This window comes from Erpetoichthys calabaricus, chromosome 3 (assembly GCF_900747795.2).
Source record: "Erpetoichthys calabaricus chromosome 3, fErpCal1.3, whole genome shotgun sequence".
In the NCBI taxonomy this organism is placed as follows: domain Eukaryota; kingdom Metazoa; phylum Chordata; class Cladistia; order Polypteriformes; family Polypteridae; genus Erpetoichthys; species Erpetoichthys calabaricus.
In genome coordinates, this window is record NC_041396.2 from 49,085,310 (window position 1) to 49,104,980 (window position 19,671).

The following is a 19,671-nucleotide window of genomic DNA, read 5'->3' on the forward strand; positions in this document are numbered from 1 at the left end:
AGAGTTATTACCAGATAATGTGACAGATGTCAATAAAGCACTAATTGGTGGAGTTGTTGTAGATGGAGTTGTCATGGGTGATGAAATATTGTTAGTTGTGGTAGCAAAAACAGGTGGTCTTACAGGTGATGATGACATCGCAATGGTTTGTATAGATGTCAATAAGGGTATGAATACTGTATTTGACTGTGTGGAGTCAGTTGTTTTTGGTGAAGTAAAAGAGGCGTCTGAGTTAAAAATTGAAGAAGATAACAGTGGTAATGTGGGAAATTCTTTACTTGTACTAAAATTGGTTGTAGATTGTGACAAAATAGTATTAGTTGTAGTTGTTGTTGAATCTGTTGTTGAGGTTGCTGAATAAAAGACAGAGTTTAATACAATTGAAGAATTTGTGAGTGGTACAGTAGCTGTTGTTAAAAGAGTTCTTGAAGAGTTTCCTGGAAATGCCGTTGTTCTGTTCATTGTAGACAAAATAGCTGTGAATAATGTTGAAGGTAAAGCAGAGTTTGGTATCTCTGATGTTTGGCTATTAGTGAAAGACAATGATGCAGTGTTATTTGTAAAAGCTGTAGAAGTGATATTTGTAGATGGTAAGATCGAAGTAGTGTTTATTACCCTTTGTAAAGGGGTGCTTGTGGTTAAATTAGTTAAATTTGTTGTGACAGGACTTGTTGAACTCTGTGTAGAAGCACTAGATGTGACAGGAGTTGTAGAGATAGTTGTGGGTAATAAAGACACATTGACGGTTGGCACAGAATTCACAAATGTTTTTGTAATTGCTGGGGATGAATTATTCCTTAAACTTGCTTCTGTTAGTGAGTCTGATGTTGATGATGCCTTTGCTGTGTCTACTGCAGTTAATAAACTGGTATTGGTTGACGTTATAGGAATTAAATGAGAAGTTGAAGAAGCTACTGAAAAATCATTTACAGGTGTAGCTGCTTCTTTGTTTTGAAGTAATGAGGATGATGATGGCCAAAAACTACTAAATGGAAAGGAACTTGTAGCCGATGATGTCATTGAGGTTGTTGGTGTAGTTAAAGTTTTGGTTGTTGAAATATTGGACGTATCAAGTGAAAAAGGAAGTGTTGTGATTGAAGAAAAATTTAAAGGTCTTGTAGATATTTCAGAGTTATTACCAGATAATGTGACAGATGTCAATAAAGCACTAATTGGTGGAGTTGTTGTAGAAGGAGTTGTCATGGGTGATGAAATATTGTTAGTTGTGGTAGGAACAACAGGTGGTCTTGCAGGTGATGATGACATCGCAATGGTTTGTGTAGATGTCAATAAGGGTATGAATGCCGTATTTGTCTGTGTGGAGTCAGTTGTTTTTGGTGAAGTAATGGAGGCATCTGAGTTAAAAATGGAAGAAGATAACAGTGGTAATGTGGGAAATCCTTTATTTGTACTAAAATTGGTTGTAGATTGTGACAAAATAGTATTAGTTGTAGTTGTTGTTGAATCTGTTGTTGAGGTTGCTGAATAAAAGACAGAGTTTAATACAATTGAAGAATTTGTGAGTGGTACAGTAGCTGTTGTTAAAAGAGTTCTTGAAGAGTTTCCTGGAAATGCCGTTGTTCTGTTCATTGTAGACAAAACAGCTGTGAATAATGTTGAAGGTAAAGCAGAGTTTGGTATCTCTGATGTTTGGCTATTAGTGAAAGACAATGATGCAGTGTTATTTGTAAAAGCTGTAGAAGTGATATTTGTAGATGGTAAGATCGAAGTAGTGTTTATTACCCTTTGTAAAGGGGTGCTTGTGTTTAAATTAGTTAAATTTGTTGTGACAGGACTTGTTGAACTCTGTGTAGAAGCACTAGATATGACAGGAGTTGTAGAGATAGTTGTGGGTAATAAAGACATATTGACGGTTGGCACAGAATTCACAAATGTTTTTGTAATTGCTGGGGATGAATTATTCCTTAAACTTGCTTCTGTTAGTGAGTCTGATGTTGATGATGCCTTTGCTGTGTCTACTGCAGTTAATAAATTGGTATTGGTTGACGTTATAGGAATTAAATGAGAAGTTGAAGAAGCTACTGAGAAATCATTTACAGGTGTAGCTGCTTCTTTGTTTTGAAGTAATGAGGATGATGATGGCCAAAAACTACTAAATGGAAAGGAACTTGTAGCCGCTGATGTCTTTGAGGTAGACGGTGTAGTTAAAGTTTTGGTTGTTGAAATATTGGACGTATCAAGTGAAAAAGGAAGTGTTGTAATTGAAGAAAAATTTAAAGGTCTTGTAGATATTTCAGAGTTATTACCAGATAATGTGACAGATGTCAATAAAGCACTAATTGGTGGAGTTGTTGTAGAAGGAGTTGTCATGGGTGATGAAATAATGTTAGTTGTGGTAGGAACAACAGGTGGTCTTGTAGGTGATGATGACATCGCAATGGTTTGTGTAGATGTCAATAAGGGTATGAATGCCGTATTTGTCTGTGTGGAGTCAGTTGTTTTTGGTGAAGTAATAGAGGCATCTGAGTTAAAAATGGAAGAAGATAACAGTGGTAATGTGGGAAATCCTTTACTTGTACTAAAATTGGTTGTAGATTGTGACAAAATAGTATTAGTTGTAGTTGTTGTTGAATCTGTTGTTGAGGTTGCTGAATAAAAGACAGAGTTTAATACAATTGAAGAATTTGTGAGTGGTACAGTAACTGTTGTTAAAAGAGATGTTGAAGAGTTTCCTGGAAATGCCGTTGTTCTGTTTAATGTAGACAGAACAGCTGTGAATAATGTTGAAGGTAAAGCAGAGTTTGGTATCTCTGATGTTTGGCTATTAGTGAAAGACAATGAAACAGTGTTATTTGTAAAAGCTGTAGAAGTGATATTTGTAGATGGTACGATCGAAGTAGTGTTTATTACCCTTTGTAAAGGGGTGCTTGTGGTTAAATTTGTTGTGACAGGACTTGATAAACTCAGTGTAGAAGTACTAGATGTGACAGGAGTTGTAGAGATAGTTGTGGGTAATAAAGACACATTGACGGTTGGCACAGAATTCACAAATGTTTTTGTAATTGCTGGGGATGAATTATTCCTTAAACTTGCTTCTGTTAGTGAGTCTGATGTTGATGATGCCTTTGCTGTGTCTACTGCAGTTAATAAATTGGTATTGGTTGACGTTATAGGAATTAAATGAGAAGTTGAAGAAGCTACTGAGAAATCATTTACAGGTGTAGCTGCTTCTTTGTTTTGAAGTAATGAGGATGATGATGGCCAAAAACTACTAAATGGAAAGGAACTTGTAGCCGCTGATGTCTTTGAGGTAGACGGTGTAGTTAAAGTTTTGGTTGTTGAAATATTGGACGTATCAAGTGAAAAAGGAAGTGTTGTAATTGAAGAAAAATTTAAAGGTCTTGTAGATATTTCAGAGTTATTACCAGATAATGTGACAGATGTCAATAAAGCACTAATTGGTGGAGTTGTTGTAGAAGGAGTTGTCATGGGTGATGAAATAATGTTAGTTGTGGTAGGAACAACAGGTGGTCTTGTAGGTGATGATGACATCGCAATGGTTTGTGTAGATGTCAATAAGGGTATGAATGCCGTATTTGTCTGTGTGGAGTCAGTTGTTTTTGGTGAAGTAATAGAGGCATCTGAGTTAAAAATGGAAGAAGATAACAGTGGTAATGTGGGAAATCCTTTACTTGTACTAAAATTGGTTGAAGATTGTGACAAAATAGTATTAGTTGTAGTTGTTGTTGAATCTGTTGTTGAGGTTGCTGAATAAAAGACAGAGTTTAATACAATTGAAGAATTTGTGAGTGGTACAGTAACTGTTGTTAAAAGAGATGTTGAAGAGTTTCCTGGAAATGCCGTTGTTCTGTTTAATGTAGACAGAACAGCTGTGAATAATGTTGAAGGTAAAGCAGAGTTTGGTATCTCTGATGTTTGGCTATTAGTGAAAGACAATGAAACAGTGTTATTTGTAAAAGCTGTAGAAGTGATATTTGTAGATGGTACGATCGAAGTAGTGTTTATTACCCTTTGTAAAGGGGTGCTTGTGGTTAAATTTGTTGTGACAGGACTTGATAAACTCAGTGTAGAAGTACTAGATGTGACAGGAGTTGTAGAGATAGTTGTGGGTAATAAAGACACATTGACGGTTGGCACAGAATTCACAAATGTTTTTGTAATTGCTGGGGATGAATTATTCCTTAAACTTGCTTCTGTTAGTGAGTCTGATGTTGATGATGCCTTTGCTGTGTCTACAGCAGTTAATAAATTGGTATTGGTTGACATTATAGGAATTAAATGAGAAGTTGAAGAAGCTACTGAAAAATCATTTACAGGTGTAGCTGCTTCTTTGTTTTGAAGTAATGAGGATGATGAGGGCCAAAAACTACTAAATGGAAAGGAACTTGTAGCCGATGATGTCATTGAGGTTGTTGGTGTAGTTAAAGTTTTGGTTATTGAAATATTGGACGTATCAAGTGAAAAAGGAAGTTTTGTGATTGAAGAAAAATTTAAAGGTCTTGTAGATATTTCAGAGTTATTACCAGATAATGTGACAGATGTCAATAAAGCACTAATTGGTGGAGTTGTTGTAGAAGGAGTTGTCATGGGTGATGAAATATTGTTAGTTGTGGTAGGAACAACAGGTGGTCTTGCAGGTGATGATGACATCGCAATGGTTTGTGTAGATGTCAATAAGGGTATGAATGCCGTATTTGTCTGTGTGGAGTCAGTTGTTTTTGGTGAAGTAATGGAGGCATCTGAGTTAAAAATGGAAGAAGATAACAGTGGTAATGTGGGAAATCCTTTATTTGTACTAAAATTGGTTGTAGATTGTGACAAAATAGTATTAGTTGTAGTTGTTGTTGAATCTGTTGTTGAGGTTGCTGAATAAAAGACAGAGTTTAATACAATTGAAGAATTTGTGAGTGGTACAGTAGCTGTTGTTAAAAGAGTTCTTGAAGAGTTTCCTGGAAATGCCGTTGTTCTGTTCATTGTAGACAAAACAGCTGTGAATAATGTTGAAGGTAAAGCAGAGTTTGGTATCTCTGATGTTTGGCTATTAGTGAAAGACAATGATGCAGTGTTATTTGTAAAAGCTGTAGAAGTGATATTTGTAGATGGTAAGATCGAAGTAGTGTTTATTACCCTTTGTAAAGGGGTGCTTGTGTTTAAATTAATTAAATTTGTTGTGACAGGACTTGTTGAACTCTGTGTAGAAGCACTAGATGTGACAGGAGTTGTAGAGATAGTTGTGGGTAATAAAGACATATTGACGGTTGGCACAGAATTCACAAATGTTTTTGTAATTGCTGGGGATGAATTATTCCTTAAACTTACTTCTGTTAGTGAGTCTGATGTTGATGATGCCTTTGCTGTGTCTACTGCAGTTAATAAATTGGTATTGGTTGACGTTATAGGAATTAAATGAGAAGTTGAAGAAGCTATTGAAAAATCATTTACAGGTGTACCTGCTTCTTTGTTTTGAAGTAATGAGGATGATGATGGCCAAAAACTACTAAATGGAAAGGAACTTGTAGCCGCTGATGTCATTGAGGTTGATGGTGTAGTTAAAGTTTTGGTTGTTGAAATATTGGATGTATCAAGTGAAAAAGGAAGTGTTGTGATTAAAGAAAAATTCAAAGGTCTTGTAGATATTTCAGAGTTATTACCAGATAATGTGACAGATGTCAATAAAGCACTAATTGGTGGAGTTGTTGTAGAAGGATTTGTCATGGGTGATGAAATAATGTTAGTTGTGGTAGGAACAACAGGTGGTCTTGCAGGTGATGATGACATCGCAATGGTTTGTGTAGATGTCAATAAGGGTATGAATGTCGTATTTGTCTGTGTGGAGTCAGTTGTTTTTGGTGAAGTAATAGAGGCATCTGAGTTAAAAATGGAAGAAGAAAACAGTGGTAATGTGGGAAATCCTTTACTTGTACTAAAATTGGTTGTAGATTGTGACAAAATAGTATTAGTTGTAGTTGTTGTTGAATCTTTTGTTGAGGTTGCTGAATAAAAGTCAGAGTTTAATACAATTGAAGAATTTGTGAGTGGTACAGTAGCTGTTGTTAAAAGAGTTCTTGAAGATTTTCCTGGAAATGCCGTTGTTCTGTTCATTGTAGACAAAACAGCTGTGAATAATGTTGAAGGTAAAGCAGAGTTTGGTATCTGTGATGTTTGGCTATTAGTGAAAGACAATGATGCAGTGTTATTTGTAAAAGCTGTAGAAGTGATATTTGTAGATGGTAAGATCGAAGTAGTGTTTATTACCCTTTGTAAAGGGGTGCTTGTGGTTATATTAGTTAAATTTGTTGTGACAGGACTTGTTGAACTCTGTGTAGAAGCACTAGATGTGACAGGAGTTGTAGAGATAGTTGTGGGTAATAAAGACATATTGACGGTTGGCACAGAATTCACAAATGTTTTTGTAATTGCTGGGGATGAATTATTCCTTAAACTTGCTTCTGTTAGTGAGTCTGATGTTGATGATGCCTTTGCTGTGTCTACTGCAGTTAATAAATTGGTATTGGTTGACGTTATAGGAATTAAATGAGAAGTTGAAGAAGCTACTGAGAAATCATTTACAGGTGTAGCTGCTTCTTTGTTTTGAAGTAATGAGGATGATGAGGGCCAAAAATTACTAAATGGAAAGGAACTTGTAGCCGCTGATGTCTTTGAGGTAGACGGTGTAGTTAAAGTTTTGGTTGTTGAAATATTGGACGTATCAAGTGAAAAAGGAAGTGTTGTAATTGAAGAAAAATTTAAAGGTCTTGTAGATATTTCAGAGTTATTACCAGATAATGTGACAGATGTCAATAAAGCACTAATTGGTGGAGTTGTTGTAGAAGGAGTTGTCATGGGTGATGAAATAATGTTGGTTGTGGTAGGAACAACAGGTGGTCTTGTAGGTGATGATGACATCGCAATGGTTTGTGTAGATGTCAATAAGGGTATGAATGCCGTATTTGTCTGTGTGGAGTCAGTTGTTTTTGGTGAAGTAATAGAGGCATCTGAGTTAAAAATGGAAGAAGATAACAGTGGTAATGTGGGAAATCCTTTACTTGTACTAAAATTGGTTGTAGATTGTGACAAAATAGTATTAGTTGTAGTTGTTGTTGAATCTGTTGTTGAGGTTGCTGAATAAAAGACAGAGTTTAATACAATTGAAGAATTTGTGAGTGGTACAGTAACTGTTGTTAAAAGAGATGTTGAAGAGTTTCCTGGAAATGCCGTTGTTCTGTTTAATGTAGACAGAACAACTGTGAATAATGTTGAAGGTAAAGCAGAGTTTGGTATCTCTGATGTTTGGCTATTAGTGAAAGACAATGAAACAGTGTTATTTGTAAAAGCTGTAGAAGTGATATTTGTAGATGGTACGATCGAAGTAGTGTTTATTACCCTTTGTAAAGGGGTGCTTGTGGTTAAATTTGTTGTGACAGGACTTGATAAACTCAGTGTAGAAGTACTAGATGTGACAGGAGTTGTAGAGATAGTTGTGGGTAATAAAGACACATTGACGGTTGGCACAGAATTCACAAATGTTTTTGTAATTGCTGGGGATGAATTATTCCTTAAACTTGCTTCTGTTAGTGAGTCTGATGTTGATGATGCCTTTGCTGTGTCTACAGCAGTTAATAAATTGGTATTGGTTGACATTATAGGAATTAAATGAGAAGTTGAAGAAGCTACTGAAAAATCATTTACAGGTGTAGCTGCTTCTTTGTTTTGAAGTAATGAGGATGATGAGGGCCAAAAACTACTAAATGGAAAGGAACTTGTAGCCGATGATGTCATTGAGGTTGTTGGTGTAGTTAAAGTTTTGGTTATTGAAATATTGGACGTATCAAGTGAAAAAGGAAGTTTTGTGATTGAAGAAAAATTTAAAGGTCTTGTAGATATTTCAGAGTTATTACCAGATAATGTGACAGATGTCAATAAAGCACTGATTGGTGGAGTTGTTGTAGAAGGAGTTGTCATGGGTGATGAAATATTGTTAGTTGTGGTAGGAACAACAGGTGGTCTTGCAGGTGATGATGACATCGCAATGGTTTGTGTAGATGTCAATAAGGGTATGAATGCCGTATTTGTCTGTGTGGAGTCAGTTGTTTTTGGTGAAGTAATGGAGGCATCTGAGTTAAAAATGGAAGAAGATAACAGTGGTAATGTGGGAAATCCTTTATTTGTACTAAAATTGGTTGTAGATTGTGACAAAATAGTATTAGTTGTAGTTGTTGTTGAATCTGTTGTTGAGGTTGCTGAATAAAAGACAGAGTTTAATACAATTGAAGAATTTGTGAGTGGTACAGTAGCTGTTGTTAAAAGAGTTCTTGAAGAGTTTCCTGGAAATGCCGTTGTTCTGTTCATTGTAGACAAAACAGCTGTGAATAATGTTGAAGTTAAAGCAGAGTTTGGTATCTCTGATGTTTGGCTATTAGTGAAAGACAATGATGCAGTGTTATTTGTAAAAGCTGTAGAAGTGATATTTGTAGATGGTAAGATTGAAGTAGTGTTTATTACCCTTTGTAAAGGGGTGCTTGTGGTTATATTAGTTAAATTTGTTGTGACAGGACTTGTTGAACTCTGTGTAGAAGCACTAGATGTGACAGGAGTTGTAGAGATAGTTGTGGGTAATAAAGACATATTGACGGTTGGCACAGTATTCACAAATGTTTTTGTAATTGCTGGGGATGAATTATTCCTTAAACTTGCTTCTGTTAGTGAGTCTGATGTTGATGATGCCTTTGCTGTGTCTACTGCAGTTAATAAATTGGTATTGGTTGACGTTATAGGAATTAAATGAGAAGTTGAAGAAGCTACTGAGAAATCATTTACAGGTGTAGCTGCTTCTTTGTTTTGAAGTAATGAGGATGATGATGGCCAAAAACTACTAAATGGAAAGGAACTTGTAGCCGCTGATGTCTTTGAGGTAGACGGTGTAGTTAAAGTTTTGGTTGTTGAAATATTGGACGTATCAAGTGAAAAAGGAAGTGTTGTAATTGAAGAAAAATTTAAAGGTCTTGTAGATATTTCAGAGTTATTACCAGATAATGTGACAGATGTCAATAAAGCACTAATTGGTGGAGTTGTTGTAGAAGGAGTTGTCATGGGTGATGAAATAATGTTGGTTGTGGTAGGAACAACAGGTGGTCTTGTAGGTGATGATGACATCGCAATGGTTTGTGTAGATGTCAATAAGGGTATGAATGCCGTATTTGTCTGTGTGGAGTCAGTTGTTTTTGGTGAAGTAATAGAGGCATCTGAGTTAAAAATGGAAGAAGATAACAGTGGTAATGTGGGAAATCCTTTACTTGTACTAAAATTGGTTGTAGATTGTGACAAAATAGTATTAGTTGTAGTTGTTGTTGAATCTTTTGTTGAGGTTGCTGAATAAAAGACAGAGTTTAATACAATTGAAGAATTTGTGAGTGGTACAGTAACTGTTGTTAAAAGAGATGTTGAAGAGTTTCCTGGAAATGCCGTTGTTCTGTTTAATGTAGACAGAACAGCTGTGAATAATGTTGAAGGTAAAGCAGAGTTTGGTATCTCTGATGTTTGGCTATTAGTGAAAGACAATGAAACAGTGTTATTTGTAAAAGCTGTAGAAGTGATATTTGTAGATGGTACGATCGAAGTAGTGTTTATTACCCTTTGTAAAGGGGTGCTTGTGGTTAAATTTGTTGTGACAGGACTTGATAAACTCAGTGTAGAAGTACTAGATGTGACAGGAGTTGTAGAGATAGTTGTGGGTAATAAAGACACATTGACGGTTGGCACAGAATTCACAAATGTTTTTGTAATTGCTGGGGATGAATTATTCCTTAAACTTGCTTCTGTTAGTGAGTCTGATGTTGATGATGCCTTTGCTGTGTCTACTGCAGTTAATAAATTGGTATTGGTTGACATTATAGGAATTAAATGAGAAGTTGAAGAAGCTACTGAAAAATCATTTACAGGTGTAGCTGCTTCTTTGTTTTGAAGTAATGAGGATGATGAGGGCCAAAAACTATTAAATGGAAAGGAACTTGTAGCCGATGATGTCATTGAGGTTGTTGGTGTAGTTAAAGTTTTGGTTATTGAAATATTGGACGTATCAAGTGAAAAAGGAAGTTTTGTGATTGAAGAAAAATTTAAAGGTCTTGTAGATATTTCAGAGTTATTACCTGATAATGTGACAGATGTCAATAAAGCACTAATTGGTGGAGTTGTTGTAGAAGGAGTTGTCATGGGTGATGAAATATTGTTAGTTGTGGTAGGAACAACAGGTGGTCTTGCAGGTGATGATGACATCGCAATGGTTTGTGTAGATGTCAATAAGGGTATGAATGCCGTATTTGTCTGTGTGGAGTCAGTTGTTTTTGGTGAAGTAATGGAGGCATCTGAGTTAAAAATGGAAGAAGATAACAGTGGTAATGTGGGAAATCCTTTATTTGTACTAAAATTGGTTGTAGATTGTGACAAAATAGTATTAGTTGTAGTTGTTGTTGAATCTGTTGTTGAGGTTGCTGAATAAAAGACAGAGTTTAATACAATTGAAGAATTTGTGAGTGGTACAGTAGCTGTTGTTAAAAGAGTTCTTGAAGAGTTTCCTGGAAATGCCGTTGTTCTGTTCATTGTAGACAAAACAGCTGTGTATAATGTTGAAGGTAAAGCAGAGTTTGGTATCTCTGATGTTTGGCTATTAGTGAAAGACAATGATGCAGTGTTATTTGTAAAAGCTGTAGAAGTGATATTTGTAGATGGTAAGATCGAAGTAGTGTTTATTACCCTTTGTAAAGGGGTGCTTGTGTTTAAATTAGTTAAATTTGTTGTGACAGGACTTGTTGAACTCTGTGTAGAAGCACTAGATGTGACAGGAGTTGTAGAGATAGTTGTGGGTAATAAAGACATATTGACGGTTGGCACAGAATTCACAAATGTTTTTGTAATTGCTGGGGATGAATTATTCCTTAAACTTGCTTCTGTTAGTGAGTCTGATGTTGATGATGCCTTTGCTGTGTCTACAGCAGTTAATAAATTGGTATTGGTTGACGTTATAGGAATTAAATGAGAAGTTGAAGAAGCTATTGAAAAATCATTTACAGGTGTACCTGCTTCTTTGTTTTGAAGTAATGAGGATGATGATGGCCAAAAACTACTAAATGGAAAGGAACTTGTAGCCGCTGATGTCATTGAGGTTGATGGTGTAGTTAAAGTTTTGGTTGTTGAAATATTGGATGTATCAAGTGAAAAAGGAAGTGTTGTGATTAAAGAAAAATTCAAAGGTCTTGTAGATATTTCAGAGTTATTACCAGATAATGTGACAGATGTCAATAAAGCACTAATTGGTGGAGTTGTTGTAGAAGGATTTGTCATGGGTGATGAAATAATGTTAGTTGTGGTAGGAACAACAGGTGGTCTTGCAGGTGATGATGACATCGCAATGGTTTGTGTAGATGTCAATAAGGGTATGAATGTCGTATTTGTCTGTGTGGAGTCAGTTGTTTTTGGTGAAGTAATAGAGGCATCTGAGTTAAAAATGGAAGAAGATAACAGTGGTAATGTGGGAAATCCTTTACTTGTACTAAAATTGGTTGTAGATTGTGACAAAATAGTATTAGTTGTAGTTGTTGTTGAATCTGTTGTTGCGGTTGCTGAATAAAAGACAGAGTTTAATAAAATTGAAGAATTTGTGAGTGGTACAGTAACTGTTGTTAAAAGAATTCTTGAAGAGTCTCCTGAAAATACAGTTGTTCTGTTTAATGCAGACAGAACAGCTGTGAATAATGTTGAAGGTAAAGCAGAGTTTGGTATCTCTGATGTTTGGCTATTAGTAAAAGACAATGAACCAGTGTTATTTGTAAAACCTGTAGATGTGGTAGGTAAAGCAGTGTTTAGCATTTCTGTTGTTTGGGTATTTGTGAATGACAATGGAACTGTGTTATTTACTAAATTTGTAGAAGTTATATTTGTAGGTGGTAATATCAAGACAGAGTTTACTGTCTTTGCTAAAGGAGTATCTGTGGTTAGACTGGTTAGATTTGTTGATGTCAATGTAGAAGTACTAGATATGATAGGAGTAGCAGATATAGTTGTCGGTGGTAAAGACAGATTAACAGTTGGCAAAGAATTTAAAAAAGTGTTTGTAATTGCTGATGTAGTATTCTTTAATCTTGTTTCTGTTGATGATGCAATTGTGTCTACTGCAGTTAATAAACTGATAGTGGTTGATGTTATAGGGATTAAGTGAGAAGTTAAAGAAGTTGCTGAAAAATTACTTGAACCTGTAGCTGCTCCTATGTTTTGAGGTAATGGGGAAGATGATAACCAGTAATTGCTAACTGGAAAGGAACTTGTGGCTGATGGTAACATTGTGGTTGTTTCTGGGAAATCTCTGACAGATGAGGAAGAAAAGTTAGTTGATGCTATGGTTAAAGTTTTGTTCGTTGATATATTGTGTGCATCTGATGGAAACAGTTTTGTTGTGTCTAAAGATAAATTTAAAGGTCTTGTAGATATTTCAGAGATATTACCAGATGATATGATAGATGTCAATAAAGTAGTGATTGGTTGAGTTGTTGTAAGTGTATTTTTTGTAGGTGATGAAACACTGTTGGTCATGGTAGGTTCAGCAAGTGGTCTTCCAGATGATGATAATAACAACGCCCTGGTTTCTGCATCTGTCAACATGGCATTCCTGGACATGAATGCTGCATTTGTGAGCAATGAGTCTGTAGTTTGTGGCAAAGGAGTAGATGATCCATTGTCTACATCCGAGTTAAGACTAGATGATGAGGGTAATGTTGATAAGGTTACAAATTTCTTACTTGCACCAATGTTATTTGTATACTGTGATGAAACAATAGTATCTATGGCTGTTGTTGAACCTGATGTAGAGATTAGTGAAGAAAACATAATGCCTGATACAGTTGTTGTGGAATTTGTGGGTGGTATATTTCCCCATGTAGAAATGTTACTTGAAGTGATTAATGAAATGCCAGATGTTTCCTTAGTTGTAGGTACAATACTTGTAAGTGTTGTGGAAGACAGAGCACTGTTTGACATTGCTGTTGTTTGCGTATTTGTGGATGATGATGAAATAGTGTTATTTATTAAACTTGTAGAAATAGTACTTGTAGGTGGCAACATCATGCTAGTGTTTACTGTCCTTGCTAAAGGGGTACTTGTCGTTAGATTGGTTACATTTGTTAAGGAAAGGCCAGTTGAATTCGGAGTGGAAGTACTAGATACAATAGGTGTGACAGAGATAGTTGTGGGTAGTAACTGCAGATTAATTGTTGCCACAGAGTTTATAGAAGTTTTTGTAATTGTTGGCACATTTTTTCCTGAACTCACGTCTGTTGCTGAGCCTGATGCTGGTGACTCTATTGTTGTGTCTATTTCTGTTAATAAATTGGTAGTGATTGGCGTTGTAGGAGTTGAATGATAACTTGAAGAAGTTAGTGAAAAATTATTTGGTGCTATTGCTGTTATATTTGACGGGAAGCTTACTGGAAAATGCCCAGCCAACGATGAAGAAAAGTTAGTTGATGCTGCAGTTAATAAAGATTTGTCAGTCAACGTGTTTGATGTATCTGATGAAAAATGCTGCATTGTGATTGAAGAAAAATTTAAAGGTCCTCTAGATATTTCAGGGATATTACTAGATGATGTATTATTTGCAGCATGTGTTTTTGAATATGTTGATGACTTCACAACAGTTTCTGTAGCTGTCAACATGGTATTCAAGGAGGCGAATTCTGCATTGGTCTGCTGAGAGTCTGTAGTTTTTAGTGAAGCTGTAGATACACCTGAGTTAAGAATGGAAGAAGATAACGGTGAGAAGGTAAAAATCCCCTGACTTGTACTAAAATTTGTTATAGATTGTGATAAAACAGAATTAGTTGTGGCTTTTGTTGAACTCGTCATTGAAGCAGGTGAAGAGAAGAAAACATCTGTTAAGGTTGAGAAATTTGTGGATGGTACATTTGCTGTTGTTAAAAGAGTTCTTGAAGAGTTTACTGAAAAACTTGTTTCCTTACTTGTAGGTAGAGTACTTGTAAGCAGTGCAGAAGATGAAGCGGTGGTTGGTTTTGCTGTTGTTTGGGTATTTGCGAATGGTAATGAAACTGTGACATTTATTAAATTTGTAAAAGTGATATTTGTAGATGTTAAGGTCAAGGCAGGGTCTACTGTCGTTTCTGAAGGTTTACTTATAGTTAGACTGGTTATATTTGCTGAGAGAGGACCTGTTGAAGTCAATGTAGAAGTACTAGACGTAAGAGGAGTGGCAGAAGTAGTTGTAGGTAATAAAGACAGATTAACTGTTGGCAAAGAGTTCATAAAAATGTTTGTAACTGCTGATGAAGCATTATTTCTTATGCTTGCTTCTGTTGCTGAGATTGAATCTGATGATGCCATTGTTGTGTCTACTGCAGAAACATTATTGCTAGATTCTGATGAAACATTATTAGTTGTGGCTGTTGTTAAATTAGTTGTAGAGGTTAGTGCAGAAATGGTAACGTCTAATGCAGTTGTTGAAGAAGTTGTGGCAGGTACGTTTGCTATTCTTGAAATTGTACTTGAAAAGTTTAATGAAAGACCAGTTGCTTCACTAGTTGTAGGTACAATACTTGTGAATGATGTGGATGGTAAAGAGTTTGGTATTCCTGCTGTTTGGCTATTAGTGAAAGACAATGAAACAGTGTTATTTGTTAAACCTGTAGAAGTGATATTTGCAGATGGCAAGATCAAGGTAGTGCTAACTGCCCTTTGTAAAGGGGTGCTTGTGTTTAAATTGATTAGATTTGTTGTGGCAGGACTTGTTGAACTCAATGTAGAATTACTAGATGTGACAGAAGTGGCAGAGGTATTTTTGGTTAAAAAAGACACATTAACAGTTGGCACAGAATTCACAAAAGTATTTGTAAGTGCTGACAAAGCATTACTACTTAAGCTAACTTCTGTTGTGGAGTCTAATGCTGATGATGCCATTGTTGTGTCTATTGTATTTAATAAATTACTACTGGTTGATGCTATTGGGATTAAACGAGAAGTTAAAGAAGTTATTGAGAAATTATTTGGAACTGTTGTTGTTTCCGTGATATGAGGTAATGAGGATGATGATGACCAATAACTACTAACTGGAGTTGTTGCAGGTGACAAAATATTGTTAGTCAAGGTTGGTGTGGCAGGTTTTATTGAAGATGATGTTGACAATTCCATATTTTCTTTAGCTGTCAGTATCGAATTCAAGGATATGAATGCCACATTTGTCTGCGAGGAGTTTGTAGTTTTTGGTGAAGTAGAAGATGCATCTGAATTAAAAGTGGAAGATGATAACAGTGATAAGGTAAGAATTTCTTCACTTGTACTAAAGTTTGTTGTAGATATTAAATTGCCCAAAAATCCTGAAGAAGGTAAATTAGCATTGGATTCATTTCTGGTTGATACCAAAGGAGAATTTGTTTCTGTAATTGAAGAATTGGTTGTAGATGATGAAGGTGATACGGTATTGTTGCACTTTGCTGGAAAAAAAAAGATACAAATGTATATTTACTCTAAACCCTTTAATTTGCCTTAGTATACCCATCAACAAAAATACAGTATATCAATTACCATGATTTTTCCATGAAATTATGAACAAGAAATATTTTGCTCTCTACACTAGTTGTGTTAATGCTATAAAAATCATGAGAATGTATGACTGACTTTGCATGACCATTAATTTTCATAATGTTCTTGGAATCTAAACCTACTTGAAAGGAAACTCCTTACATTTCCATCTTACCAGTAGAACAGTAGGGATGAGCAAACACCTTATAATTGTCACTTTAAGCATAATAAGAAAATTGATACTTAATTTGCAAAACAGTCATGTGTAAAGATTTGAAAATTAACCAAATATATATTCGTTTTTGAAAACAATTGGCATTCACCAATATAAGCATCATCACATGGTTCAGCAGAACCTGACATCAGACCCCAGATTTATGTATGTACATCATAGCTGGCGGAAATGCAGTGCTGTATTTTCAATGACAAGCAACAACACCTTTCTGAAACCAACACAGCTACAAAACCTGTCTTAGGTGCCGTGTAGCACCCTAAAAACTTGCACAGTTCACAAAAGTGTTAATAAAAAACATGAGATTATAATGTATGAAACACACTGTATTTTATCTTTTAATGTACTACAATGATGAATACAGTGTAGATGTCAATGTCAATGTCAACTTTATTTATATAGCACATTTAAAACAACATTGGAATGCTGTGGCCAAAGTGCTTTACAATAATAGAATTAAAGAAAAACATACAATTAAAGAAAAACATACAATTAACATGAATAACATAAATAGAAATAAAATAAATAAACATAAATAAAATAAATAATAAATAGAAGTAATGTTACATAATCACAATGAGGAAATCATCAGTATTACTGAAGGTCACGGAATACAAGTGAATAGAAATGAGTCTTTAATATTGTTTTAAACAGTTCAATTGTAGATGACTCCTTTATGTGATGAGGTAAAGAGTTCCACAGGTGAGAAGCAGCAGCTGCAAAAGCCCTGTCCCCCTTAGTTTTACACTTGGTACGAGGTACAACAAGAGACAACTGACCAGAAGGTCTAAGCACTCTGGATGGCTGGTGTAAAACACATAATTCGGATAAATAGGCAGGAGCAAGCCCATGTAAAGATTTAAAAACTAGCAACAAGATTTTAAAATCAATTCAAAAACTGACAGGCAGCCAGTGTAAAGAAGCTAATATTGGAGAAACAGAGTCATACTTTCTTGCCCCAACCAGAAAGCGAGCGGCAGCATTCTGGACCAACTGTAACCTGTGTATCAAGGATTTGCTGTTCCCAGAATACAGCGAGTTGCAGTAAACAAGGCGAGAAAAGATAAAAGCATGAGTAGCTTTCTGAAGATCCCTAGAAGATAAAAAAGGCTTGATCTTACCTAATAGACGAAGCTGGAAAAAGCAACTCTTGACTACAGAATTAACTTGTTTCTCAAAAGAGAGGTTACTATCAAAGATAACACCTAGATTGTGGACTTGAGGTTTGCAAATGATGGACCCACTATAAGCACCTCTATTTTATTTTGATTCAGATAAAGAAAATTATTAGCCATCCAGGATCTTAGTTCAGAAAGACTGCTAGAATTTAATGATCAAAATATTACATAATTAATGTTATTGTACAGCTTATTTTCAAAACTAATTTTATAAATTCAAATTTAATTGTAGTATAATAGAGTTTATAGATGATATAGTAAACTGTTAAAACAAATTTGTATTAAATTTAAGTTATTAGGAAGGTAAAATTTATGCTTCACACAAAAATGATTTATTTTACACCATGTTTTGTAGTGATGACAAAGAACAAGTTCATGGAAAAAGGATAAAAAAGCTTATGATAGAATAGCAGCCCGGACCACAGCAAACAATATCAAAAGTGACAATGAAAAAAATCTCATGATATTTGTGACACGGATGTGTGTTGCATATGTCACTTATACAGTTGTAGGCTTACCATGTTCAAAACACATGTATTTTTTTGCTTAAATATTGTTAATCAGCACTGAGCATAAACAGGAAATGCAATTCTTACGGGACTGAGGTTTTGAATTCAAGATCGATAGGACTCTGTCCACCACTACCACTCACTCGTTGGTGAAGAAGCCATTACTATCATTAAACATTTTCTTGGTCAGTGGTATAAAACTCATGAGGTAAGTTACATAAAAAATACAATTTTTGGATGAAGTATTCCTTTAAGAAGCAGTAGTATCAATTTAAAGTTATAGTTCATACAATGTGGAACATTTTCCTGGCAAAATTTTACATTTGCAGCAAATTTAAAAGAATCCTCATTGGATAAGAAAGTTACAATTTAGAAAGAAATTCTAGAAGAAAATGGATTTATAATAATAATAATTCTTTGCATTTATATATATGCATAAAATTCAAACAGAGTACAAGTTATTGAACACCTGACCTCATGAGAGCAACAGTGAAAAGGGAAGTTTGAACTTTCAACAGACAGTTATAGAATAATACAGCTGGAAATGAAAAGGTCCATCCTAAGAGATCCTTTCAGTATTTCAGCATAACTCAACAATCAAACTAAAGTATATTAAGTGTAAGTACGGTGAACTGAATTTTAAAACGTAAATGGGCAAGAAAATGTACAGAAAAGGAAATTGCAGGTATTGTCAGTTCATAATTATATGTAGTCTTCATTTGAAAGGAAATTCTAAATATTTAAGTTACTTGGGAAAATATTTATGAACTACCAGTGTTGTGCAAGTTCACACCTCACAAGAACTAGCTCAAAGTTCAGTTCACACAGATTAAAATGAATAATTTCAAATTCATAGTTCACCATTTCAACATGTATAACCATATGTACTAATATCCTCCCAGTCAAAAAGAAATTAAATAGATGCAAGTATACATATAAATTACTGCTTTATTTCCAACCGTGTGACACAACCATCGTGTAGGTGAACTAACCTATTACAATGCTGGTCAAAATTTGTGTCATATATTGCATGTCCAACGGGGAAAAATATAACGTGGCCTCACAAAGTACAACATTTTCCTAAAAACGAAAATGGAGCTTCACCGCGTGCTCATGTCAGCGGGGGTGCATCTTAAGCACAAGCAGGCAGACACAGACAGTGCCTATTTGATTTTAGGTTATTTTTTCCGAATACAAATAAATGGCAAAAAATTCATATGAAATAAATATTCGTAAAAATCCACTATTTGTGCTTATCTGAATACCGTATTCGGATTTAGCTCCACCCCTACATTACAGGGTAAGGCAAAACGTTTTAATCTGGACGTAAACCAGATCCAGAATGTCAAATAAAACTGGACTAGCTCATGTTCAAGTTCTTCACTTGCAAATACGCTACGTTAAATTCACTGTTCTTAGAAAAATGAGCTTGTTCAATGAACGCACTCTTTTGAACTAGTTCATGCACTACTCTGTGAACTACTACATGTTTTGGAGATTAATGAGAGTGCAGCACTGCAACAATTAGGGCTGAAATTAAATATATTTCAGTACTGAATAATAAATCCTTAAGAGCGCAGGAGAAAGCTAGTGATTATATAAATAAACTGCACAGCATATATTTTCAGTAGTTGCTTTCTGAGGAAATTCCTTACAACTGTAAGACAGCAAATATTGTTTCATTACAATAACAGATCATCCTAGTAAGTAGAGGCCAGTTAGCTTTGCTTAACATGAGTGAATGCCATTATTAAAGGCAAAATGGAGCAATGCCTGTAAGTACAAGTGTTTTAGCAAAAAGATCAACTTGGTTCTCAATGTGAGAAATTAAATTGTATTAATTTACTATAATATTTAATATAGTAACAACAAAACATATTTAATTTTAGTAAAGCATATGCTATAAACAGCTTTTAATAAGGACCTTTGTGAGTATAATTACCATGTGTTAATTTTTGATTTTTTGTAATTATTAATTGGCCTCTAAAAAATTGACATTGTAGTTTTTTAGAGGTCAAGGAATCTTATGGTCACATTTTTTTGTACTTGATATGTTTTTAAAGATGTTTAAAATAAACCTAGTTTCGTAAAACATGACTTGCTTATATGGAATGTTATTGGATTTTAATAAACTTAAAATAAATAAATAAATAAATACCATTCAATGTGTGCTGTCACTTTGAGTTACTTGTTT

The 19,671-nt window shown here is 34.9% G+C and overlaps 1 protein-coding gene across 1 annotated transcript; it reads right to left on the bottom strand.

Annotated features, from left to right (window-relative positions):
• Window positions 1–274: 274 nt before the first annotated feature.
• LOC127527075 (uncharacterized) lies at window positions 275–17,639 on the bottom strand. The gene is made up of 3 exons (XM_051924686.1): window positions 17,621–17,639; window positions 379–15,470; window positions 275–283 (listed from the first exon to the last, which is right to left on the bottom strand). The coding sequence occupies exons 1-3, from the start codon at window positions 17,637–17,639 to the stop codon at window positions 275–277; spliced, it is 15,120 nt and encodes a 5,039-aa protein (XP_051780646.1).
• Window positions 17,640–19,671: the final 2,032 nt, after the last annotated feature.